General features: G+C 42.0%; 1 protein-coding gene across 2 annotated transcripts; it reads right to left on the minus strand.

Moving 5' to 3' along the window:
* Positions 1-1,219: 1,219 nt before the first annotated feature.
* On the minus strand, positions 1,220-22,041 carry LOC100379837 (spermatogenesis associated 18 homolog). 2 transcript variants are annotated; one of them, XM_002932575.5, is made up of 14 exons: positions 22,015-22,041; positions 19,036-19,182; positions 15,676-15,781; positions 13,578-13,693; positions 12,987-13,090; positions 12,213-12,308; positions 10,260-10,388; positions 8,921-9,155; positions 8,612-8,770; positions 7,835-8,010; positions 5,880-6,003; positions 4,929-5,003; positions 3,884-3,929; positions 1,220-3,071 (listed from the first exon to the last, which is right to left on the minus strand). In XM_002932575.5, exons 1-14 carry the CDS (start codon positions 22,024-22,026, stop codon positions 3,064-3,066), a joined length of 1,533 nt encoding a protein of 510 aa, XP_002932621.2. In that variant the 5' UTR covers positions 22,027-22,041; the 3' UTR covers positions 1,220-3,063. The 2 variants fall into 2 exon arrangements, with proteins under 2 accessions (XP_002932621.2, XP_004912624.1); XM_004912567.4 differs by lacking the exon at positions 10,260-10,388.
* Between the last annotated feature and the right edge of the window lie 19 nt (positions 22,042-22,060).

Genomic DNA, 22,060 nt, shown 5'->3' on the forward strand with positions numbered 1-22,060 from the left:
ATGTTGGAGAGTTTGGAGTCTGCTTGATTGATTGATTCTGTGGACAGGTGTCTTTTATACAGGTGACTAGTTAAGACAGGTGTCCTTAATGAGGTTGACTAATTGAGTAGAAGTGTCTAACCACTCTGTGGGAGCCAGAACTCTTAATGGTTGGTAGGGGTTCAAAAACTTATTTCACTCAATGAAATGCAAATCAGTTGCTATCTTTTATTTAAAGTTATTTTTTCGATTTTCCTTTTGATGTGCTATCTGCCACTGTTAAAATAAACCTACCATTGAAATGATACTGTTCTGAGACTTTTCATTTCTTTGTCATTGGACAAACTTACAAAATCAGTGAGGGGTCAAATAATTATTTCCTCCACTGTATAGTAGTTACATAGTTACACAGGGTTGAAAAAAGACCAGAGTCCATCAAGTTCAACCCATCCAAGTAAACCCAGCACACACAACCCACACCTACCAATCTATACACTCACATACATAAACTATATATACAACCACTAATACTAACTGTAGATATTAGTATCACAATAGCCTTGGATATTCTGATTGTTCAAGACCTCATCCAGGCCCCTCTTATAGGTATTAACAGAATCTGCCATTACCACATCACTAGGAAGGGCATTCCCCAACCTCACTGCCCTCACCGTGAAAACCCTCTATGCTGCTTCAAATGGAAGCTCCGTTCCACTAATCTAAAGGGGTGACCTCTGGTGCGTTGATTGTTTTTATAGGAAAAAAGAACACCCCCTATCTGCCTATAATCCCCTCTAATGCACTTGTACAGAGTAATCATGTCCCCTCGCAAGCGCCTCTTTTCCAGAGAAAACAACCCCAACCCTGACAGTCTCACCTCATAGTTTAACCCTTCCATCCCCTTTACCAGTTTAGTTGCAGTCTCTGCACTCTCTCCAGCTCCACTGGAGCCCAAAACTGCCCCCCATACTCAAGGTGAGGCCTTACCAGGGACCTATAAAGAGGCAAAATTATGTTTTCATCCCTTGAGTCAATGCCCTTTTTTATACAATACAGCACTTTATTTGCTTTAGTAGCCACAGAATGACACTGCCTGGAATTAGACAACTTGTTATCAACAAAAACCCCTAGATCCTTCTCTATTAAGGATCCCCCAACAAACTATCAGTAGATAGTTCGCATTTATATTATTTCTACCAAAGTGAGAGAAAGAAAGAAAAAAAGAAGCAGCATATGTAGATTATCAATGCAAAAAATCTTGTATTAAGATATAAAATACATCATACAGACACAATTTCGGGCATGCTGTGTGCCCTTTATCAATCATGTGCATGTCACATTTAAAGGGATAATGCCAAATCAGTAAGGTCCAAACTGCACTGTGTTTAAATCACTTAGAATAACATTTCAAATACTAAAAAAGGCACAATAGAATATCCAGAAATTGTTCTAGGTAAATAAGGCACACCCTACCACAAACAGAACTTAAAATAATAACTGTATACAAAAGACACCATTATTAGATTAATGTGGGGCGTCAAGCAAAGAAAATAAAACTAATTAAAAATCATAATATATTGCAATTAATGTGTGGCTTGGCTTTTGTGGCCCAGATATATCTAGTGTGTTTGGCATTAGGAGTGTCCAAATGATGTTCAAGTCACACAATATGGAAAAAGATAAAGATAAGGAGAGATATAAAGAAAATAAACCTACAGCTAAGGTTCCCGCACTGATCTGCTTTTAATTTCAACTGCAACCCCCCCCCCCCCTCCTTTGCACTTTCATTGTGCTATTAAAAAATTGAGTTGGTATCTGATTTGGTTATTCATCCAATCAACTGTTGTATGTTATATAATTCTCATTACTTACTTGGATTCTCTAAATTGCCTATGAGTTTGGCACTATAAAAGGGGCAGCTATGATATTTGTGGCACATATATGGGCCCAGCTAACTGTAGGTTTGTAGGTTCCTACACCATGTGAGCATTTTTTGCTAAACAGCAGTGAGATGAATTACATGGTTTTATCTCCAAGCCACAAAGGTTTCAAACTGTGGGTTTGGCCCATATATAGTGCCAAAAGCTGGGTATTGGGTTGTCCAAGGGTTATTTTTGAGATACTGATTTGTTCTGCTACTCCTGGAAGCTGAGTAACTTTATTATGTATTTATATACGCTAATATTGTTTCAGCTATAGAAAAATCCTCTTATATACTTTTAGGTGACTCTCTTACATATATAGTACATATCTCATATACTTTGCTTGGAGGTAATTCCAAAATCTGTTTATAAAGTAACAAAACTGGTAGAAAAAAAAAATCTACCCCTATCTGACAATTCAGCATTAAACTACTGCCAATGTTTGGGGCACCTTCCAAGATGCCCGATATCCAATGTTTTTGCTGATATTGGTCGTCTTGTCAACCCTCCATACACGCACCAAATATCGTAAAAAACCTAATTTTATATGATAATATCAGTGCATGTATGGGCACCTTAAGTTTCTGGGGTGTGGGAGAGATAAGCAGAGAGTGTACGTGGGAACAATAAAAGCGGCAGGGGTTGGAGGTAGGCAAGAAAGAGAGGAGTTGCCAAGGGTTGTCAGGGGCAGGGCGAGGCCTTGGGTGTATGTTTGTGTTGGACTGGAACTGAGTACAATACAATGTTATACAAAGGAAATCATGCTTCTGTTCTTGATTCATCTTGTTTTTCTAGAATTAATTGAATAATTTTAATTCCATTTCCATATATGAAGGTATGAGTGTCAAACACTGTTTGATAAAAAAGCATTCAGGTATTCTAGAAATACTTATAGCATTTGTTTTCTTGAACAAACCCTGCAGTATTTAATTTTTCATACTTCAGACACTGTAGGAAGTTTGTTAAGAAACAGAAATAAGCTTGTAGAGCTGCTGGAGTGACAATGCCATTTTCCCATTTTATAGATGGCAAACACACACGCTAGGCTTCCAATATCCATTCACATTATTGTACTGAAGGTCTGAGGTACTAGGAAGAAAAAGAAGCACCACTGATGCAGATGGATCCCTGATGAACTGATTGGACGCATGATGCCAGGCAATTAGAATCCTATGAGAGAGAAATATTTTGGAATCAGCCAAATAGGAAGCATTTCAGGAAAATAAATAAAAACACTGTTTGTAAATGATAAGCAATTACATGCCCAAGGATTGTTTGAATCTGCAATGTCCTTTAAATTGAGTTTAGGTTACTGTCACGCATGGTAGATTCTCAGTCTGCAGATAAACGCAACCGGAGGATCCACCCCTACACTTCTTAAAACTTCTTTACGTGCCTGCACCTGGAGCCATTGTGTTGGCACATGAAGCAGAATTTGGTGGCTGTAGACTTAAGGTGGCCAAACCTGTTCATTGGGGATGACCACCCAATCAATCAGAACAGCAGGAAGTGAAGAGGAGCCACAGAGCTGCTTCTTCTCTTCCCTTTTAGCCAACCACATTTTCCAATAGGACCAGGCCTGGACTTGGATTCAAAAAAAAGCTTTGGCATTTTGAGTACACAGAGCCCACCAGTCCACTAAATAGTGACTGTCTATGGCATCTTACAGCAGCCCCTCTGGTATTTGCCAGAATCCACAGATTGCCAGTCCATGCATGAACAGAACCAAGGATTCCAGAATTATCAGTCTAAACTGCCATCCTACACCATATATGCCAAAATAGTCAGACAGTATGGTACAAAACAGCCAAACTGCCAGACCAAATCTGGGCATGTATGGCCAGTTTTGTACACAAAATGCATAGTATTTGTCATAGAATATGATATATTCAGTGTATGTTTTCTTTTTAACCATTTTTAAATCCCATTATTTTTCATTAATAAATGCAACAGATAAAGCGTATCACTTTCATGTTACTTACTTGGGGTGCCACTTCTTCTGGGGGAAGGACTGCGGCTTCTAGATGTCTGTGAAAATAGAAGATAAAAAAACAGTGAGAGATATCATAGTGACTGAGTATGGGCAAACCAACCACCTGTGAAGTGGTGAATTATTATATGCAGGCCTCCAGAGCCCTTACCCAAGAAGTGATTATCAGTAATATATCTGTGCCCATGGGCCCTGGTGTAAAATGTGGTGCAGATTGCGCTTTATTGCCGCTCTCCAACTCCCAGATCAATTTACCAGTCTCCTCCTGTCTATCTGCCAATATCCATCAACCCAGGCATGAGTGTTGTGTATTGGCCCTTTCACAAGCTAGTGATTCTTCTCTAACCCCTAACAGACACAAGGGCACCCATTCCAATTCCATTCTCTCCCTAAATCAGTCGTACTGGCAGATACATTAGATAGCTTCAAGAAGGGGTTGGATGACTTTTTAGCAAGTGAGGGAATACAGGGTTATGGGACATAGCTTATAGTACAAGTTGACCCAGGGACTGGTCCGATTGCCATCTTAGAGCCATGAAGGAATTTTTTCCCCTCTGCGGCAAATTAGAGAGGATTCAGATGGGGTTTTTTGCCTTCCTCTGGATCAACTAGCAAGGCAAGTTAAATATAGGCACTAAAGTTGATCTTGGTGGACATGTGTCTTTTTCAAGACTACTTACTATGTTACTATAGGTAATAAAAAGGCAAATCTTGTCTGCTTATTGGTTGCTGCTCTTGGAAAAATTTAATGTTTTTTATTACATAATAAAAATGTAATGGAAGATGCTCTGGAAAGGTTAGTAAAATGGCAGCTCAGCACTCTTAGTTAGTTTCTTCTTGGGGTCGGTGTATTTTCTGCATATTGGACCCCCCACCCCCGTGTGAACCTCGGCAGCCATTTCCTTAGAAAAGGGCTCACAAATGATCACTCTGGTGCACACAAAAATAGAAGAAAAGAACAAGTGTCTAGAAAGCATCAGTTAGCATTAAGGAATATTTGGAACAGGCAATTCTGCTGTAGTTGTAAGGTCACATACCAGGTTGCGGCCTGGGCTAGCTGAGCGAGAGCGGACAGGGCTAGTACTCCTGCTTCTGCTTCTTACTGAACTCCACTGCAAAGACAAAATAATAGGAGTAATATGAATATATCATTACACAATGTTATATTATAGAAAATTGGCCCAGGTCTTCAAATCAACAGAAACCAACCAAAGTTTTCTTGCAAACAGATGCCTAGTGAATGTTATCTCCTAGTTTATTGCAATAGGTTACTAAACCTGTAGCAAGCTTTGCAACTCTCATTACATTGCCTCCTCAGATTTAGGTGTGTTTTCCCAAGGGCACCAACCACTTATTAAGGGACAAGAAAGGGCGCATCAAGTTATTAGGCACCCCTCAGATTCTAGTCACTTCCTTCAGACCCAAGGATAGTACCCCTATTCTACCACAAATGCACCAGCCTGTGGTACATTTCTTTTTTTAGGGCCACACTGCCATACTGTTCTGTTGCCCTAATATCCTCTAAACTGCCCTGAGTGAGATACAAAAAATATTTGTTGACTTATGCATTGTGCATGGTGATACTGGGGCACCATTAGAGTATGGAGGCACTGCACTTAAAAGGAAGTACCTTGGGCCAGTGCATTTTTGGAAGAAATGGAGCCCCAGCCTCGTGTCTTAAGTGACCCATTAGAATCTTTTGGCAATGCAAGGTGCAAGGTTTCAATAGGTCTAGTCACCTATACAGCCAATAAGCAGGAAGCATTTATTGGTCACCCTTTTAAAACCAAACATCTTATTAGTTGCTATGGGCTACTGAACCTGGGCAAATGTGAGCCTTTTATTCTGTATTGAAGTTAGCATAAAAAGTAACTATAAGGCCCTTTTATTTTTACATGATTTTGTAGCGTGACTTGGTGAGAATACCATATCAATTGTTTGAGTTCTCCCTATATACTGCCAACATACTGATAATCATGTAATCTTACCAGAGCTCCTCTTTTTGTTAGTGCCTCTCCTTTAACAATGACATTGTCATTTTCCATTAAGGCAGGCCACACATGATAATATACCAGAGGGGCTGTGTGCTCGGAATCATATGTTCGACGGTACCTAGAGAGTTAAGCAATATCATAGTTATTTATTAGCTATGGAACATAAAACCCCACCTACTCAGAACAAACCCTATTAAAACTGGACCACTGGGAATTATGTATACAGGACGTAGCCCACAGCAAAAAAGCTGTGTGCAGGACTTATCTGTTGGCCTGCCTCCTAATCAGTTCCAACCTACAACCATAGCCAAGTGAGTAACAAGCAAGTAAATGAATAGTTGACATCAGGGCCAGGGCTCTAACGTCACACTTTAAACTGGAGGTCCACAGAATCTACATTACATTAACATTTATTTATAAAGCGCCAACATATTCCGCCGCGCTGTACAATATGTGGGTTACATACATTGGACATACAGAGTAACATATAAAGCAATCAGTAACCGATACAAGAGGTGAAGAGGGCCCTGCCCAAAAGAGCTTACAATGTACAAGGAGAAAGGGTTGAGACACAAGGTGTGGGAATGGGCATGACCAGAGTTGTGAGAGGTGTGGCACAGGGTATTGCTAAACTAGATTAGGGTAAGCCTCTCTAAATAAATGTTTTTTTAGAGATCTCTTGAAGGCAGAGAGATTGGGAGAAAGTCTGACAGTTTGTGGGAGTGAATTCCAGAGAAGGGGGGCAGCCCTTGCAAAGTCTTGAATGCGAGCGTGTGAGGAGGGAATGAGAGAGGAGTTGAGGAGCAGGTCAGTAGAGGAGCGTAACAAGCGGGTTGGATGGTACCTAGAGATGAGTTCAGAGATGTAGGGTGGGGCAGAGTTATGGACTGCTTTAAATGTGAGGGTCAATAGTTTGAATTTTATCCTGGATGGTAGGGGAAGCCAGTGCAGGGATTGGCAGAGTGGCATGGCAGAGGAGGAGCAGTTGGAGAGGTGTATGAGCCTGGCAGCAGTATTCATTATGGACTGGAGAGGGGACAGTCTTTGGAGGGGAAGGCCAATTAATAGGGAATTACAGTAGTCCGAGATATTATAAGAGAGTGAATAAGAATTTTGGCAGCATCTTGGGTGATAAATGATCGGATTTTGGAGATATTTCTTAGGTGAAAGTGACATGATTTGATAAGTGATTGGATATGAGGGGTGAAGGACAGCGCAGAATCAAGGATAACCCCAAGGCACCGGGCCTGGGAAGATGGGGTGATGGTAGAATTGTTAACCGTTATAGATACCTCGGGAACAATGTGGGTGTTGGATGGGGGAAAGAGAACCAGTTCAGTTTTAGAGAGGTTTAATTTGAGGTAACGTTGGGACATCCAAGTGGAGATAGCAGACAGGCAGGAAGAGACGCGAGTTAGAAGCTCTGGGTTGAGATCATGTCATGTCATGATCGTGTCTCTGGGTTGGCAGATTATGTCAGTAACAGCTTTCTTAAACACCTTCTCCATCTTTCAGTAGTTTATACAATTCCCAATAATAAAACCATCATATACAGTACAAGGATTCCCAGGCCACTTGGACCTCTCCGGCTGCCTAACTTCTTGCTATTCTTTCTTCAGACCAGATAACACAGGATATGGCTTGTGTCTAGGAATGCCATCTATCCAACAACAGGACCTTTGTGTTCCTAAATCCCTATACACTGGGTCCCTGATTGGCAAGGTACTGCTGGGTGCTGACCCCTTTCTTCCTCCTCAATGGAGCCTCAGCTTCTAAATGAGCTGGTCAGTATACCCCTATCTCTTACCACCAACAGTGAGCTCCACAGATCTAGCCTACCACCAGCTAACCTAACCTATGGCTCACTTTGGCAGTATACCTCAGGCTCTCTGGCATCATCCATCCATGCCATATCTGATCATTGTTAATCAAGGGAAAGAGATTCTTACTTGCTCTCAGTGAAGAGTTCTCCATCAACTGTAAATGCTATGTCCAGTGGGGGATCTAGGGTCTGCATGGCAAAAGCTACTCGGCACACCTCCCGGATGAATGCGCTGATCAGAATAAAGTCCACGTCGGGAGGGAAGGAGATTTTAGGATTGACATTCATGGCACTGATAACCTCCTAAAACAAACAAGGATTGTCAGGGAACAATTCAGTACTCATGTTCATATCATTTCAGCACAGATTTTGGATAAAATGTGTATAATGTATATGTATAACTTTATTTTTGTAGCATGACTTGTATATACAGCACTGTCATTTTTTTTATAAGGCAGTAAGACCCTTACATGTTTCAGGTAGGTTTGCCTCCTGCCCAGTAAATCACCTGCTAGGACCGGGCCCAGTATTACAAATTTTACTGCTATTGTAATTGCTGGAGAATTTTTAATTTCTCCTGTTTCCTAAATTTTTCCCTCTTCCCACTTTTCCATTTCCTATTCCCTATTACCAGTGTGCCCATTCCCCACCCCCTGTGATGTAACCACCACCAGACTAGTAATTTTGGGGGGGGGGGGAAGGTGACAACCCTAGTTTCAGAAATCCCACGTCTGATAGAGACATTGTCCAAATGTTATTCTTACATAAATCAAAGTAGAGTTTCTCAACTCCTTGCTAGAAACTTAGACAACAGAACTTGTTGTTTCATGATAGTATTGGGTGCATGCATGCAAGTGTTTGGATGCTTTATATCTGATGTAGAGTAGGCGGAACAGAAACTTACATTGACACTGGATTGGACGTCATACAGATCCAGGTTGCGGACAATGTAGTCAATGACAGTGTCTTCCAGTGATTCAGGTCCCATGTGAGAAGGAGATAGGGATTTGCGTACTCTGAGTCTAAACTGCCTAAAGGCCATCTTGGCAGCATGGAAAGATTCCTGAAAAAAACAAAGTGAGCAATTGCTTTAGTAAATGAGCTGCATTGTGGGGAACAAAACATGGCCATAGCGCTCAAACTTGCACTTTGCTCATTGCACTTGCAAACAAACATGTGCCCTAAAATGTGCAAATTAAATGTATCTCCGTACCACTGTGGCAATAAATATGATCCTTTGAACCATCTCCAGATCATCGATGTAACGTCTGAGCAGAGTCTGTGCATCCAGACGATCGTTAGCAAAGATATCATTAAATCTAGATATCAGGCGGGCTTGGCGAGAGGCATTGGTGATTTTGGCACAGGTAGGGGACTCACTCCTGGGGAATGGACTAGATGATCTGCTGGAATGTCGAATAGGACTAGGAGATCGGCTTCTCGACACTCTAAAATAAGAGAAATGCCAAATCAAACCATATCATCTTTCATTTACAGCTTGCAGAATGAATCATTTTTGTTATGAAACTATTTGGTTGTGCTTTTTTAGCTAGTGCTACATTTATATACAGATAGGAATCTCAAATGGATATTTTCATAATCTATACAAGTGCATATGTACTAATGCAAAACCACTGAAATTTCCCTCTCAATGATCAGCTTATTGCTGAGTACTAGTTTCTAATACAGAATGAGCCTCACAGCTGTGCACATACAATGCTGCAGCACAATAGCAGGATCGGTAAATGACATTTTTAAGGGAGAAAGAAAAGCATTTATATTATAGTGTCACCCACTGTGACCTACAGCACTTATATTTGCCTATTTGTGTCTGTTAGTTACCCTCCCATATAGATTGTAAGCTCTACGGGCAGGGACCTCCATCCTCTTGTGTCCTCGACTCTTAACTTATTGCTGCTGTATTTATCTGTATTTATTATTATACTTTGTATTTATCTATTATCTTATTAACACCCTGTTTGTATTAATGTATTCTACTGTACAGCGCTGCGTACATAAGTAGCGCTTTATAAATAAAGATATACATACATACATACATACATACATAATCACTGGGGGGTAGCAATTGTTTTAGACCCCCCCACCCTCCCCAGTGATTATAATTGATAATCTTATACCCTAGGCCAGGGATCCCCAACCTTTCTTTCTTGTGAGCCACTTGAAAAGACTTGAAAAGACTTGGAGAGCAACACAAGCACCATAAAAGTTCATGGAGGAGTCAAATAAGGGCTGTGATTGGCTATTAGGGGCCTCTATGCACACTGTCAGCTTACAGGGGGCTTTATTTGGTAGTAAATCAAGTCAGGAATTCAAAAATAACTCCCTGGTTTGGGGGCACTGAGAGCAACATCCAAGAGGTTAGTGAGCAACATGTTGCCCCCGAGCCACTGGTTGGGGATCACTGCCCTAGGCCATTGCTTCTCTTTGCTTAAACATTTTTCATACTGGAAATACAGCAAATTAATTCTTCTGCTTGAATATCACATTTATTTTGTAGAAATACACATTTGTACAGAAAAGCGCCACCGCACCTGCTATTTAGGATACCATTCTCAGCTGACAAAATGGAGATCTCATCCCTTAGCAGGCGTATTTGCTTTTCATAGTCATCAATGGAATCTAGCGATCTTAACTCCAACTTCTCTCTAGCAGCTCTCAGCCTGAAAGCAAGCCAAACATGCACACAATATTCTCTCTGTATGCTATGAATTTGCTATTTTTAACTAAATTTCAAAATAATTTTGATATACTAAATTAACATGGTGATAATTTGGGCTTGGTAAGTGTAAATCAAATAAACATCATGTGAAAAGTATAATAATGACCTTCAGACTTGACTTTTCTACCTGTATCACTTTACCTCTATGTATAGTGCCAGCATCATTAGCAGAGCCTGTGTGCCAGATATTCTATGGGGCCCCAGCAGGGACAGCTTAAGCACTGGAAGATGATTCTAGGGAGAAGTCTGGTCAAAGCAAAGGGGCTTTTAAGTTACAGTTTGAGGACTGTAGACTATGTTCTCTTTAAAACGCAAACAATTATGGAGTACACAGAAAATATTTGTATGTACATACATAATTCAGAACTTGGTTGAACCTACCAATGACAATATGCAGAAAGTTTTAAAAATCGGACACAATTTTTTTGTTTAAACAAAATAACAAGTCCATAGAATGCTAAGCTTTATCAGTTTTGACACAATATTTCTAAAGATAATGCAAGAAGGTGTAACACTTTGCCAGGCAAATGGAATGCAAAAAGTGACAAGTGATTTAAGGGGTGTGCAGCTAGCTACATGCAGTCCTATGCATGCCCCTTACATGCATTTCATTCATGCAGAAGCAGATATGGAACTCTGCTTAATGCTGGCATCAAATACATGGATTCTTTTTACTATACCATGAGCTATAGGTATGGCACAAGTGTTTATGTAAGGGGCATGTCTTGGTGCCTTTTAGTGATCAAGCACATGGACTATACCCATAGTAATTAAACCCGTAAATTTGACCCACCTTTTGAAAATGAGTTATCTGGGCAGTGTGGATTCTAAAAGATCACTGAGGTGCCCTAAAAGGCTATTTGGTCTGTATTTATGGCCCATATGTTCTTGGGCAGCACAGATTTCTTAGAAAGTGCAATCATAATCTCATCTAAAAGGGATGTGTTACAATATAATCAAAGGAACTGGAACAGCCAAACTTTCCTAAATGTGCAGTGAGATAACACTAAAATGTATACTTTGCATGAATTCTTAAATTGGTCTTGCACCAAAAGCAAACATGCTTGTCTGCCCTTCCCTTTTGAAGAGTTGTAACTAAAGGCATTTCGGAGCTATTAGTCACCTGCAGTAGCAGAGATCTGTCATGGCTGACTCATCTCTCCATGGGAGATTACACTTAAGAGTTAAGGCCCCCATACACGGGCCGATAGAAGCTGCCGATATCGGTCCCTGGGACCGATTTGGCAGCTAATCGGCCCGTGTATGGGCAGAAACGAGCAGCCTGGCCGACTGATATCTGGCCTGAAATTGGCCAGATATCGATGGGCCAGGTTAGAAAATCCAGTCGGATCGGGGACCGCATCGGCTCGTTGATGCGGTCCCCGAACTGACTGCCCATGGCCGCAAATGTAATCCGATCGTTTGGCCCCAGGGCCAAACGATCAGATTTTTTTTTAAAGCAACTTGCTACCCGATATCGCCCACCCGCCCGCCAAGCGAGCGGATCTTATAGTGTATGGGGACCTTTACTATCTACTTCTTTTTTGTTAAATACCAACACATTATTAACTTTACTAGCTGGCAAATAGAGTATGTAAACGTCAACATAAAGGAGCACCATGCCAGTCCCTTACACTGAACTTTTCTCAGCTGCCTTTTGGTCTATACTGTATGTTGACTGGCAAGAGGTGGTACAGGTAGTTTAAAAGGTTATGGCTCTCAAAGGATTAAAGACAGTATTCAATATAAATTAACACAAGCTTACTCTGCTCTGAGTTGTAGTATCTCCTCTTCAGTGGCCAATAAAGTGTTTGCTGATTTGTTTTTGGTGTCTTCCAGATCCATTTGTGTTTCTAGTAATCTGGAGTTAGAAAGAAAATCATACATGAGATAAAATGTGAATCCTACGTACAAATGAACAAATTATACATTTAGCACTGTTTTTTGTTTTTTTATAATATGCCAGCTCGTAATAGAAACTGTAGGTCGGTGTTGCTTCAGCCTTGGAAAACTTGAAAATATTGTCCTACAACAAGTGACCTTTTCTGGGGCAGTCATAAGCTTTAGTATTGACACTACAGGAATGTATTAGCGATGCTTGAGCAAAAAAAATAAAACATGTTCAACCTTCTGGAGCGTTTGGTTGGTCCAAATGTGGCAGACCGGTGCATAACTAGTGTGTATGTAAAGATAGAGATGCTGGAAGGGAGAGACCTTAAGTAATATTTGCTGACATGTTTACACAAATATTTATTTGTCATTGTCTTGTCAGCGGGGGCACAGGGCGGGGGCACAGGGCGAGGCCCCTGGACTTGTACATGCAACCAATGATGCAGTTTTGTTCTCCTATAAAGTTTGGTGACACATTATAAAAAAAAAGATTTTGTGAGAGTTCATAAACATGTATACATCTGTAGACTGGATCGTCAGTTGCTAATTATTGTTTATTGGGTTATTGGGTAATGAGGAAAGAAATCAGTTTGCACTATCAGTGTCAAGGTGAAAAGATTTTGATGCAGTGCAGCCATACTGGACTTACTCTTGTCTGACAGAGTTCAGTTCAATTCGGGTAGAAGACAGCTTGGATTCAACTTCATTCAATTCTCTTTCATGGCTTGCGGATAGCTTTCTTTCCATTGATTCCTGGAATGTAATTAAATTAAAAATGTTTAGGTAGTCCATATCTATCTTTTCTAATAGCAAATTATAAATAATGTTGCCCTTGCCATAAAATCTGAGGATATCAAAAGCCATCTCATAGTTTCATAATCTGTTTAAAAAGAAGAATAAAAAGCCAGCACCAAGCTTAAATTAGAATTCATGGGCGTCAGTTGCTGGTTAGCTGAGGCATGCTATATTGCAACCAGGTTTTTTCCCTACGTACACCAAATACTTTATGCAAAACGAAGAACACTATTATTGACCTAATGGCATACTTTTGGCCAAAAACTGGGGCTGCCCAGGGAGGTTCATCCATATTTGCTCCAGTCTAAAAAGACAGCAATGTGTTGTATGCGAATAGCTGCCACTGAACTTTAGTATAATGAATCAAGATTTTGCTTAAAAATACCATGTTGGGCCAACTCACTATTCCCACCATATTTTTAAAAAAGATAATTTTCATACATACGTTTAAAATACTACAACTGTTCTCAGAAAATGATCCTGGAGAAGATGCAGAAAAGCAGGTTCCCAACCAAGGCAAGAAACGGCTCTTGAGAGTCTCCACTCCTGCATACTGACCACCTAGAAGGGAAGAGATATTCAATGGTATATAAAATATTTATCCATATAAGGGATATGGCACTTCTTATATCAGTTATGAAAACACACTACACAATGCTTCCCACTCAAGAATGGAAAGTGATGCAAACTTTTCTGCATCCCAATACACATTACACTACATCAGTGATCCCCAACCAGTGGTTCGTGAGCAACATGTTGCTCTCCAACCCCTTGGATGTTGCTCCCAGTGGCCTCAAAGTAGCTGCTCATTTTTTAATTTCTGGCTTGGGGGCAAGTTTTGGTTGCATAAAAGCCAGTGTAAAGCCAAACAGAGCCTTCTATAGGCTACCAGTCCACATAGGGACTACCAAATAGCCAATTATAGCTCTTATTTGCACCCCCAGGAACATTTTCCATGCTTGTGTTGCTCCCCAACATTTTTTCCATTTGAATGTGGCTCACGAGTATAAAAGGTTGGGGATCTCTGCACTACATTCTGTTACAAGTCAGTCTAGGTCAGACTACACTGCATTGCAGAATAGATGACCTACATTTGGGTATAGAATACTCTGCAGTCCAAGCCAGACTACATTTTGAATCACGTAGGGGAGAGGGCTGTAATGTAAATGGGCAGGTCAAGGACACGAAGAAGGGGATTGTGTTGTAAAGGGGTGGGACTTTCCACTGATTTTGGAAGAGGTAAGATCAGGGCTTAAGTGGGTGGGCCAAGGTCTAGTCTGCATGGGCCCCATGTGATCCAAATACTGGCCCAGGTTTTGCCAATAAAAAGTCACTGGTGGTTTTTTAGTCCCATATTTTCCAATATTTCCTTCCAAAGCCCCATCTCAATATCTCACAAAAGGATGCATTAGATGGTGTGGCTTAGCAAGTAGGGGATGCTCTCCCATCACTGGAAAATGAAAAGGTAGTCCTTCATGTTTGTTCAGAGGAAACATGTTAAAGGAGAAACAAAGCTTAACTTAAAAAATAGTCTAGAAATATTGTACATTATGTTTGGTCTTCTGTACCAGCCCAAGGCAACATCAGCCCTTTAGCAGGGAAGATCTGTGCCCCCAAAGATGCCCCCAGTAGCCCCCCATCTTCTTTTCTGCTGATTCCCTGCACATCCTCTGTGCTGCTGTCACTTACCTGAGCTTAGGGGCCCACTCACAATATGCCGTATAAATGTCACAATATTAGGCTGATAAGGAATTAATACAGATAACTACTATAGGGCAGCTCTGAAACCAGTGCAACTAGCATTAGCTTATCTTACAGGCCAACCTCAGCTTCTCAACAGCTGCTCATAGCCCACTGAGCATGTGCAGGGCCACTGACACTTCTAACAAAATCCAAGATGGGGAGCTCCTGTGACAAGTTTGAAGGCCTGGATCATTACTGATATAGAGATGCTGATCTTTTAGGATGGTGCCTTAAGTTCAGTATATAAAATTCTGCATTTCTATAATGAAAATCTGTGTTTACATAAACAGACATAAGTTGTGGCTTTTACTATACTGGCTAACAATATCTCCCCTGGCAACCAAACAGACTCACTTAACACAATCACCAACATGATCAAGCAGAAAGGATGTAAATCTGCTGTTGTTATGGCAGAAACCACTGTTTTTTTAAAAACAGGTAAAACAAGGACAGAGCTGGCCCGAGTCCCCTGATGCTGCACTCTGAACCAAATTTGTAGTCCAGCACATGGTACAGAGAACAGAATTCCTTTGGTGCAAATTCTTGTTAAATAAGCCCTGAGAGGGGTACTCTTGTGCTAATGAAATTTTAGCGTTTAGTTCTACTTTAAGCATGTAGATTAACAAAGAAACATTTTGGAGTGGAAAAGCTAGCTGGTATTATAATGCTATACATTTAGCCCAGCACTGTTTAAGGATGTGCACGGCATTTATCTATAGAATTATCTTTTCACCCAGTGTTTTTCACTATGGAGAGTTATTATGTTGGATTTGTAGAAAAAGTTACAAAAGATCTCTTACCTTCACGCGCTGTAACACTGAGGATTTTAAAAAGCTGACCCTGAATTTTGGAATTCAACTCGAGAAGCTCACAGCAAACATTCAGGTTACTGTCGCAGGAATTGATCTGTCAGAGTGAATGTGCAAGCCATAATTAGGTTTTCAAAAGCAGAATTTGAATATTTCAATAATAAATCTAATTATACATACTACCTTAAAGCTCCAGATGGGCATTTTGTGTTTTACAATGGTGAATAGGAGAAAGAAATTTGCTTTCCTGCCCTGAGACCATGACATTCACTTATGTGTGTGCCTACAACATTGATGGACTTGGTCCGACTGAGCCTATGCCCGCTGTTTTAGAGCCAAACGATCCAATTAGCCCAATATCGCCCACCTTAGGTGGGCATATTAGGAGAAGATCTGCTCATCTGCCGACCTTGCCAAACAAGCGGATTGCGACATGTATGGCCACCTTAACCCATCCAATGCATTTTTAGGCAACAGACTCCCTGCCCAGAATGAAAATCTGTGTTTACATAACACAGACATAAATTGTGGCTTTTACTATACTGGCTAACAATATCTCCCCTGGCAACCAAACAGACTCACTTAACACAATCACCAACATGATCAAGCAGAAAGGATGTAAATCTGCTGTTGTTATGGCAAACAAGGACAGAGCTGGCCCGTGTGCCCTGATGCTGCGCTCTGCACCAAATTTGTAGTCTGGCACGTGGTGCAGAGAACAGAATTCCTTTGGTGCAAGTTCTTGTTAAATAAGCCCTATGAGCGGTGCTCTTGTGCTAATTAGTGTTCTTGCACTTGCACCCTGGGGAAAAGTACAGTGTTGTGTGTTTATGTACTTTTTGTGGTAAATAGGGCACCATATTTGTGAATGAATGACCAGGAATTTGTGAGTGAGTGGATCACAAGACACCACATTATCTGTAAAGGGATGCAGACTATTTTTCTGAATGGGCTATGTTGTGCCATACCGAGTTAAGCTATAGTTACCTTAGTAACTAACAGCAGCACATAAAACAGATGGAGACTCAACAGGACAATTAACAGCAATCTCCCAGTGCTGAAAACTGTACATACATGTACGGCCTGTGGATAAGTGCAGGCTGAGAATCCACCTTTACACTTAAACAATCTACTTGTTGTGCCGGGAGCCATTGTGTCGGCCCGGCTGCAGACACACTAAGCAGAATTTGGCAGGCAGAGTGTCGGTCCCGTGTGGCATTAGCCTACATGTGGTTATTACAATAACCTTTTCCTATTTGTAACAATGTTTTAAACAATATTTATGCTGTGGGATATATCTGTGGGGCAAAGTCATTAGCAAATATTTCCTTTGCATAGAAAAACTTTGTTTCATAGGAGAGTTGGCTAAGGCTGCTGTGAGTCTAGCTGGACCAGCAAACCAAAACTGCTAGCAAGGCCCCTCCAGATTGAGTTAGCCAATTATTGGCCCATGTGATGGCCCCTCTGGCAGCAGTTGCATAACTATAGAGGCAAATATCTGCTCCATGTGTACTTACAGGCTGATGCCATGCCTGTCTGTGCACAGGGTCGGACTGGGCCGATGGAACACAGGGAAAAAACCCAGTGGGCCCCTCCAGCCTAGAACTGATCCCTGCTAGGTGCCCCGGGGCCCATGGGTCCCGCAGTCCCGACGCACTAAGTATGCACTCTCGAAGGAGGGAGTTCAGTGGGGGCCCAGGGGGGTGTGGGGACCACAGCGGGGGTCCCTTGTGGAGGTGCAGGGCCCCTGCTGTGGCAGCCCTGGTGGGCCCTGCACCCCCCAGTCCGACCCTGTCTGTGCACTTATAACACAGAGCAGATAAGACTGAAGCAGATCACAGGCAAACTCAAACAGTTTGTACAGCAAAATGTTCACCCTAACCAGCAAGAATAAGTGTAATTTCTCTGACACTGTAATGTTACAGCCAAAAAAAGCTTTACTCCATTCACTATCTCTACAAAAGAGAATTAATAGTGTGAATGGAAGAAATCTTTTCCAGCATCGCTTACATTATGCATAGCCAGCCTCCCACGACAGCCCTGTTATATGGGATCTATGTATCTGAGCTGTGACAGTGTGTAAATAGAGCCAGATATCCTAATAGTGTTGCAACATCAGTTACAAGCCCTGTTCTGCCCTGAAAGTAGCGCATGGTCACCATGGCAACAAGCGTCATTAGTTACCACACATTCCTGCAGTCTTTTTAATCAGGGCATGGCAAGGTGTAACCCAAACACAAGTGTACTGTGTATAATGGGATCCTACGTTAACCCCTTATTGAGGGGGGCTGTAGCTGCACGATTCAGTAAGGGCTATGTCACACGTGGCGTTACTGTGTTATTATATATTATTATTATTAACATTTATTTATAAAGCTCCAACATATTCCGCAGCGCTGTACAATAAGTGGGTTTCCCACATTGGACATACAGAGTAACATACAAAGCAATCAATAACCGATACAAGAGGTGAAGAAACCCCTGCCCAAAAGAGCTTACAATCTACAAGGAGAAAGGGTTGAGACACAAGGTGTGTATATAGCTTGTAACTGCCCCTGTCCCTGCACTACTCCCTTATGAAATATAGAGTTTGCTGCTAAAAAGTTGTGAAAGCTGCATATTAACTAGATAGCAATGATCTCTCCTGACCGGAGCACACTGTTTTTACACAAGTTTAAAATGTGTGCACAAAAGACATTTTTTGTGCACATAGCCAAGAAATTAGAGAGAACATTGCTAGACAGTATATATATGTTTTAAAGGACATTATCTATTATCTTAATAACCCCCTGTTTGTATTAATGTATTCTACTGTACAGCGCTGCGTACATAAGTAGCACTTTATAAATAAAGATATACATACATACATACATTCATGTCAACCCAAAAAATAAAGTGTGGCCTAATAAATGAAAACATCATTCTAAGCGACTTTCAAATATGCATTTATTACAAATGTTCAGTGCTTTGAAAGTAAATGCAATTTAGAAATTAGAAAGCAGCACTTGCTTAACTCCTGGTTATGACTTTTTAAACAATGTTTCCTTCAGGTCAGACCTGTGTTACACTGTTAAAAAGTCAGAGCCACAGACAGACACTGCTTTCAATTAAATTTACAAATAATGCAAAAACCATTGAAAAAGTGTAATGATGTGTAGTGCAAAGTTGCTCTGAATTATTTTTCTTTTACTAGGCAAAATTTAATTTTTTGGGGGTTGACTTCCCCTATAATCAATGTATGAATCTGCTGCAATTATTGTAACACAACCCATTAATTTATATTAAAAAGTCTCTCCCAAGCTGCGCTCACACAGTGCCACAAACCTGGCCAATAGAGTGTAGCATACTCACGTGATAGTCTTTGTACCAGTCATCCAGTTTATCCTGCAGGACCCTGCACTTCTCGCTGTTAGCCAGTCTCCTCAGGGTGTCTGCCATGGCGGTGCCCGGATACAGTTGCAGGGATGCCCTTAGTATGCTGCTTTCTGCTGCCGGTGGCTGTTTATATATAGGGGGGAGGACTCTGATCACTACTGTGCTGTTGCCCTGCACGGGAGCCAGGGAAGCCACAACCAAGGCACCCACTTATCTGTTAGTTGTAGCAACGGCTTCATTCCAGCCCCTCCCCGCTCCTATTGTCCCACCCCCTCACTATTGTCCCCATCGCTATGTAGTTATTCAGACTGTTTGAACAGCACAAATTTGCTGCAATACAATTAGCCATGTTACAGTAAGGGGTCTATTTATTATGGTGTGTAAAACAAAATTCTCCAAAGAAACAGTGTTAAAAGCTGCGTAAAACAAATGGAGAAGTTTGCTGATGTAAGTTCTGGTGGAAGTAATAACGCGTAAAAAATGACGCTGTTTTTACACCCCTTTTTTACACAGCAAAGCCTGGCAATGTGTGGTGAATTTTGCCTATTTTTTACACTGCATAATAAATCTGCCCTTAAAGGAAAAATAAAGTCAAAGTCACTTGGGGGTGCCAAAATGTTAGGCACCCCCAAGTGACTTTGACCGCCTACCTTTTACCCCGGGCTGGTGCCCCTGTGAGGAAGGAACAGCACCAGCCCGGGGTAGCTGCCGGCGCTTCCTTTTCCTGATTCGCTGCGCGCGCATGCGCAGTAGAGTGAAAAGCCGAACTTAAATGTTAAAGTCGGCTTTTCACTCTACTGCGCATGCGCCCACCGCTGGCACTCAGGAAAAGGAAGCCAGGAAGACGGAAGCGCTGCGCTCCAGGTGCCCCGGGCTGGTGCTGTTTTCTCCTAACAGGGGCACCAGCCCGGGGTACGAGGTAAGCGGTTAAAGTCACTTGGGGGTGCCTAACATTTTGGCACCCCCAAGTGACTTTGACTTTCGTTTCCCTTTAAGTCTAAATCCTTCTGTATATTCTGTTTTAGTAGAATTTATGGATCACTTTTAGCAGGCCACTGATGTGAAGGAGGGGAAAGCACCCACAGGTACACATTGGACTGGGGGGTCCGGGGCATACCAGGGCTGCCACTTCAAGGGGCCACCGCACCACCCCAGGGCCCTAGTTGAGGGGTTACCTGGCAGTGCAAGCCCCCTTCACGCCCCGTGGCTGTGATCAGGAGGGAAGGTCAGGGGGGAGCACCCAGGGTTTCAGGCAGGGAGTGGGTCTGGGTCAGTGGGGCCCACCAGGTTTTTTTCTGGTGTCCCACAAACCCACTCCGACCCTACATGTAAAGTAACAGCATTGTGAATCCTGTTTGATCCTGATGGTAAGGAAACGGCTTTTGTGAATATACAACAGGATTTAAAGTGTAACTAAAGTGTCCTAATATTTTACTGTCTTTTCATGTTTAAACCCTGTCTCTACTACCAGTAAACTTTGTAATGATTGTCATTAACCAATTTTAGACAAAAGCTAAACAGTTAATATCAGTTGCACAACATTATTAAGAACTCTATAATGAAACAAATCAACAAAGTGAAAGTGTCTTTGTGCCATGGTTGGCTGGTGTGTTACCCACAATCAGAGGGGGTGACACTGATCAACTGCACACCATGTGGAATTATTTTACAGATTACTGTGTAACAAAAGATTTTTTTTTTTGCACCCTGACGCAAGTCAGAACTCGTATTGAGTATGTTTTTTTGGACAGATATTAGGAGCAAGACCAGACTGTCAACCTGTAGATTCTGGCAATTGCCAGAGGAGCTGCTGTATGACGCCGTAGACTAGGGGTCCCCAACCTTTTTTACCCGTAAGTCATATTCAATTATAAAAAGAGTTAGGGAGCAACACATATATGAACAAACATGAAACAGTTCCTGGGGGTGCCAAATAAGGGCTATGATTGCCTATTTGGTAGCCATATGTATACTGGCAGCCTACAGGAGGCTTTATTTGGCAGTACATCTAGTTTTATGCAAACAAAACTTGCCTCCAAGCCAGGAATTAAAAAATAAGCACCTGCTTTAAGGCTATGGGAAGCAACATGTTGCTTACGAGCCACTGGAAGGGGATCACTGCAGGACTGACAATCTGTGGATTCTGGCAAATGCCAGACTGGCTGCTGTAAGTTGCTGTAGACAGTCACCATTTTTTGGGCAGGTGGGGGCTGTTTGGGCCCAGGCCTGGATTTGTGGAAAGGCCACAAAGGCCCGGGCCTAGGGCAGCAAAAATTGGGGGGGCGGCATGCCGCCCGCCCGCACCAGAATATTAAAGTTTTTTGCGCATACGGAGCAATGGGGACCTCCCCCACTGCTCCGTATGTGATTGAAAAGGCCCGCGCATGCGCAAGTTCGCGGGGGGGGGGGGAGGTTCGCTGTTCACGCATGCGCAGGGGGTGGAACAGAAAGGGGGCAGCCTTGGGGCGCCCGGCAAACAAATCCGGCCCTGTTTGGGCCTCTGTGTACTTGAAATGCCAGGGTCTATTTTGAATAACAGTCCATACCAAGACCACTGCCAGTCACCATTTAACTATTTATTGGGCTGCTGGGAGTGTACTTGATATGACAGGGCCTATTTTCAATCCCAGTCTGTGAAATATTAAAAAATCCAGGCTTCCTACATTTCTTCCCTTTCAATAATATTGGCATTGAGTAACATTTTAATCTGCCAGGCACATAAAATACCCGCCAGGTGTCAACACTATTTACTAGGCTTGCAAAACGAAACATTTGTCTTTATTGTAAAACGGGCACACTGCCTAGGTGCTGCTAGCAATATGCAAAACGCATAAGGTAATAAATAAACAAGCGCCATTGAGATTCCATAGAGTTCCCCCTCCCTCACTATAACCCGCTCTACCCCAACACCTCCCAGTCTCTGTGCCGCTGCGGGCCGCGTCCCTACTATTATACCCTCTGTGCCATGGCGTCACAGTCTCATCTCGCGAGAGTTGGGGGA

This window comes from Xenopus tropicalis, chromosome 3 (assembly GCF_000004195.4).
Source record: "Xenopus tropicalis strain Nigerian chromosome 3, UCB_Xtro_10.0, whole genome shotgun sequence".
Lineage (NCBI taxonomy): Eukaryota > Metazoa > Chordata > Amphibia > Anura > Pipidae > Xenopus > Xenopus tropicalis.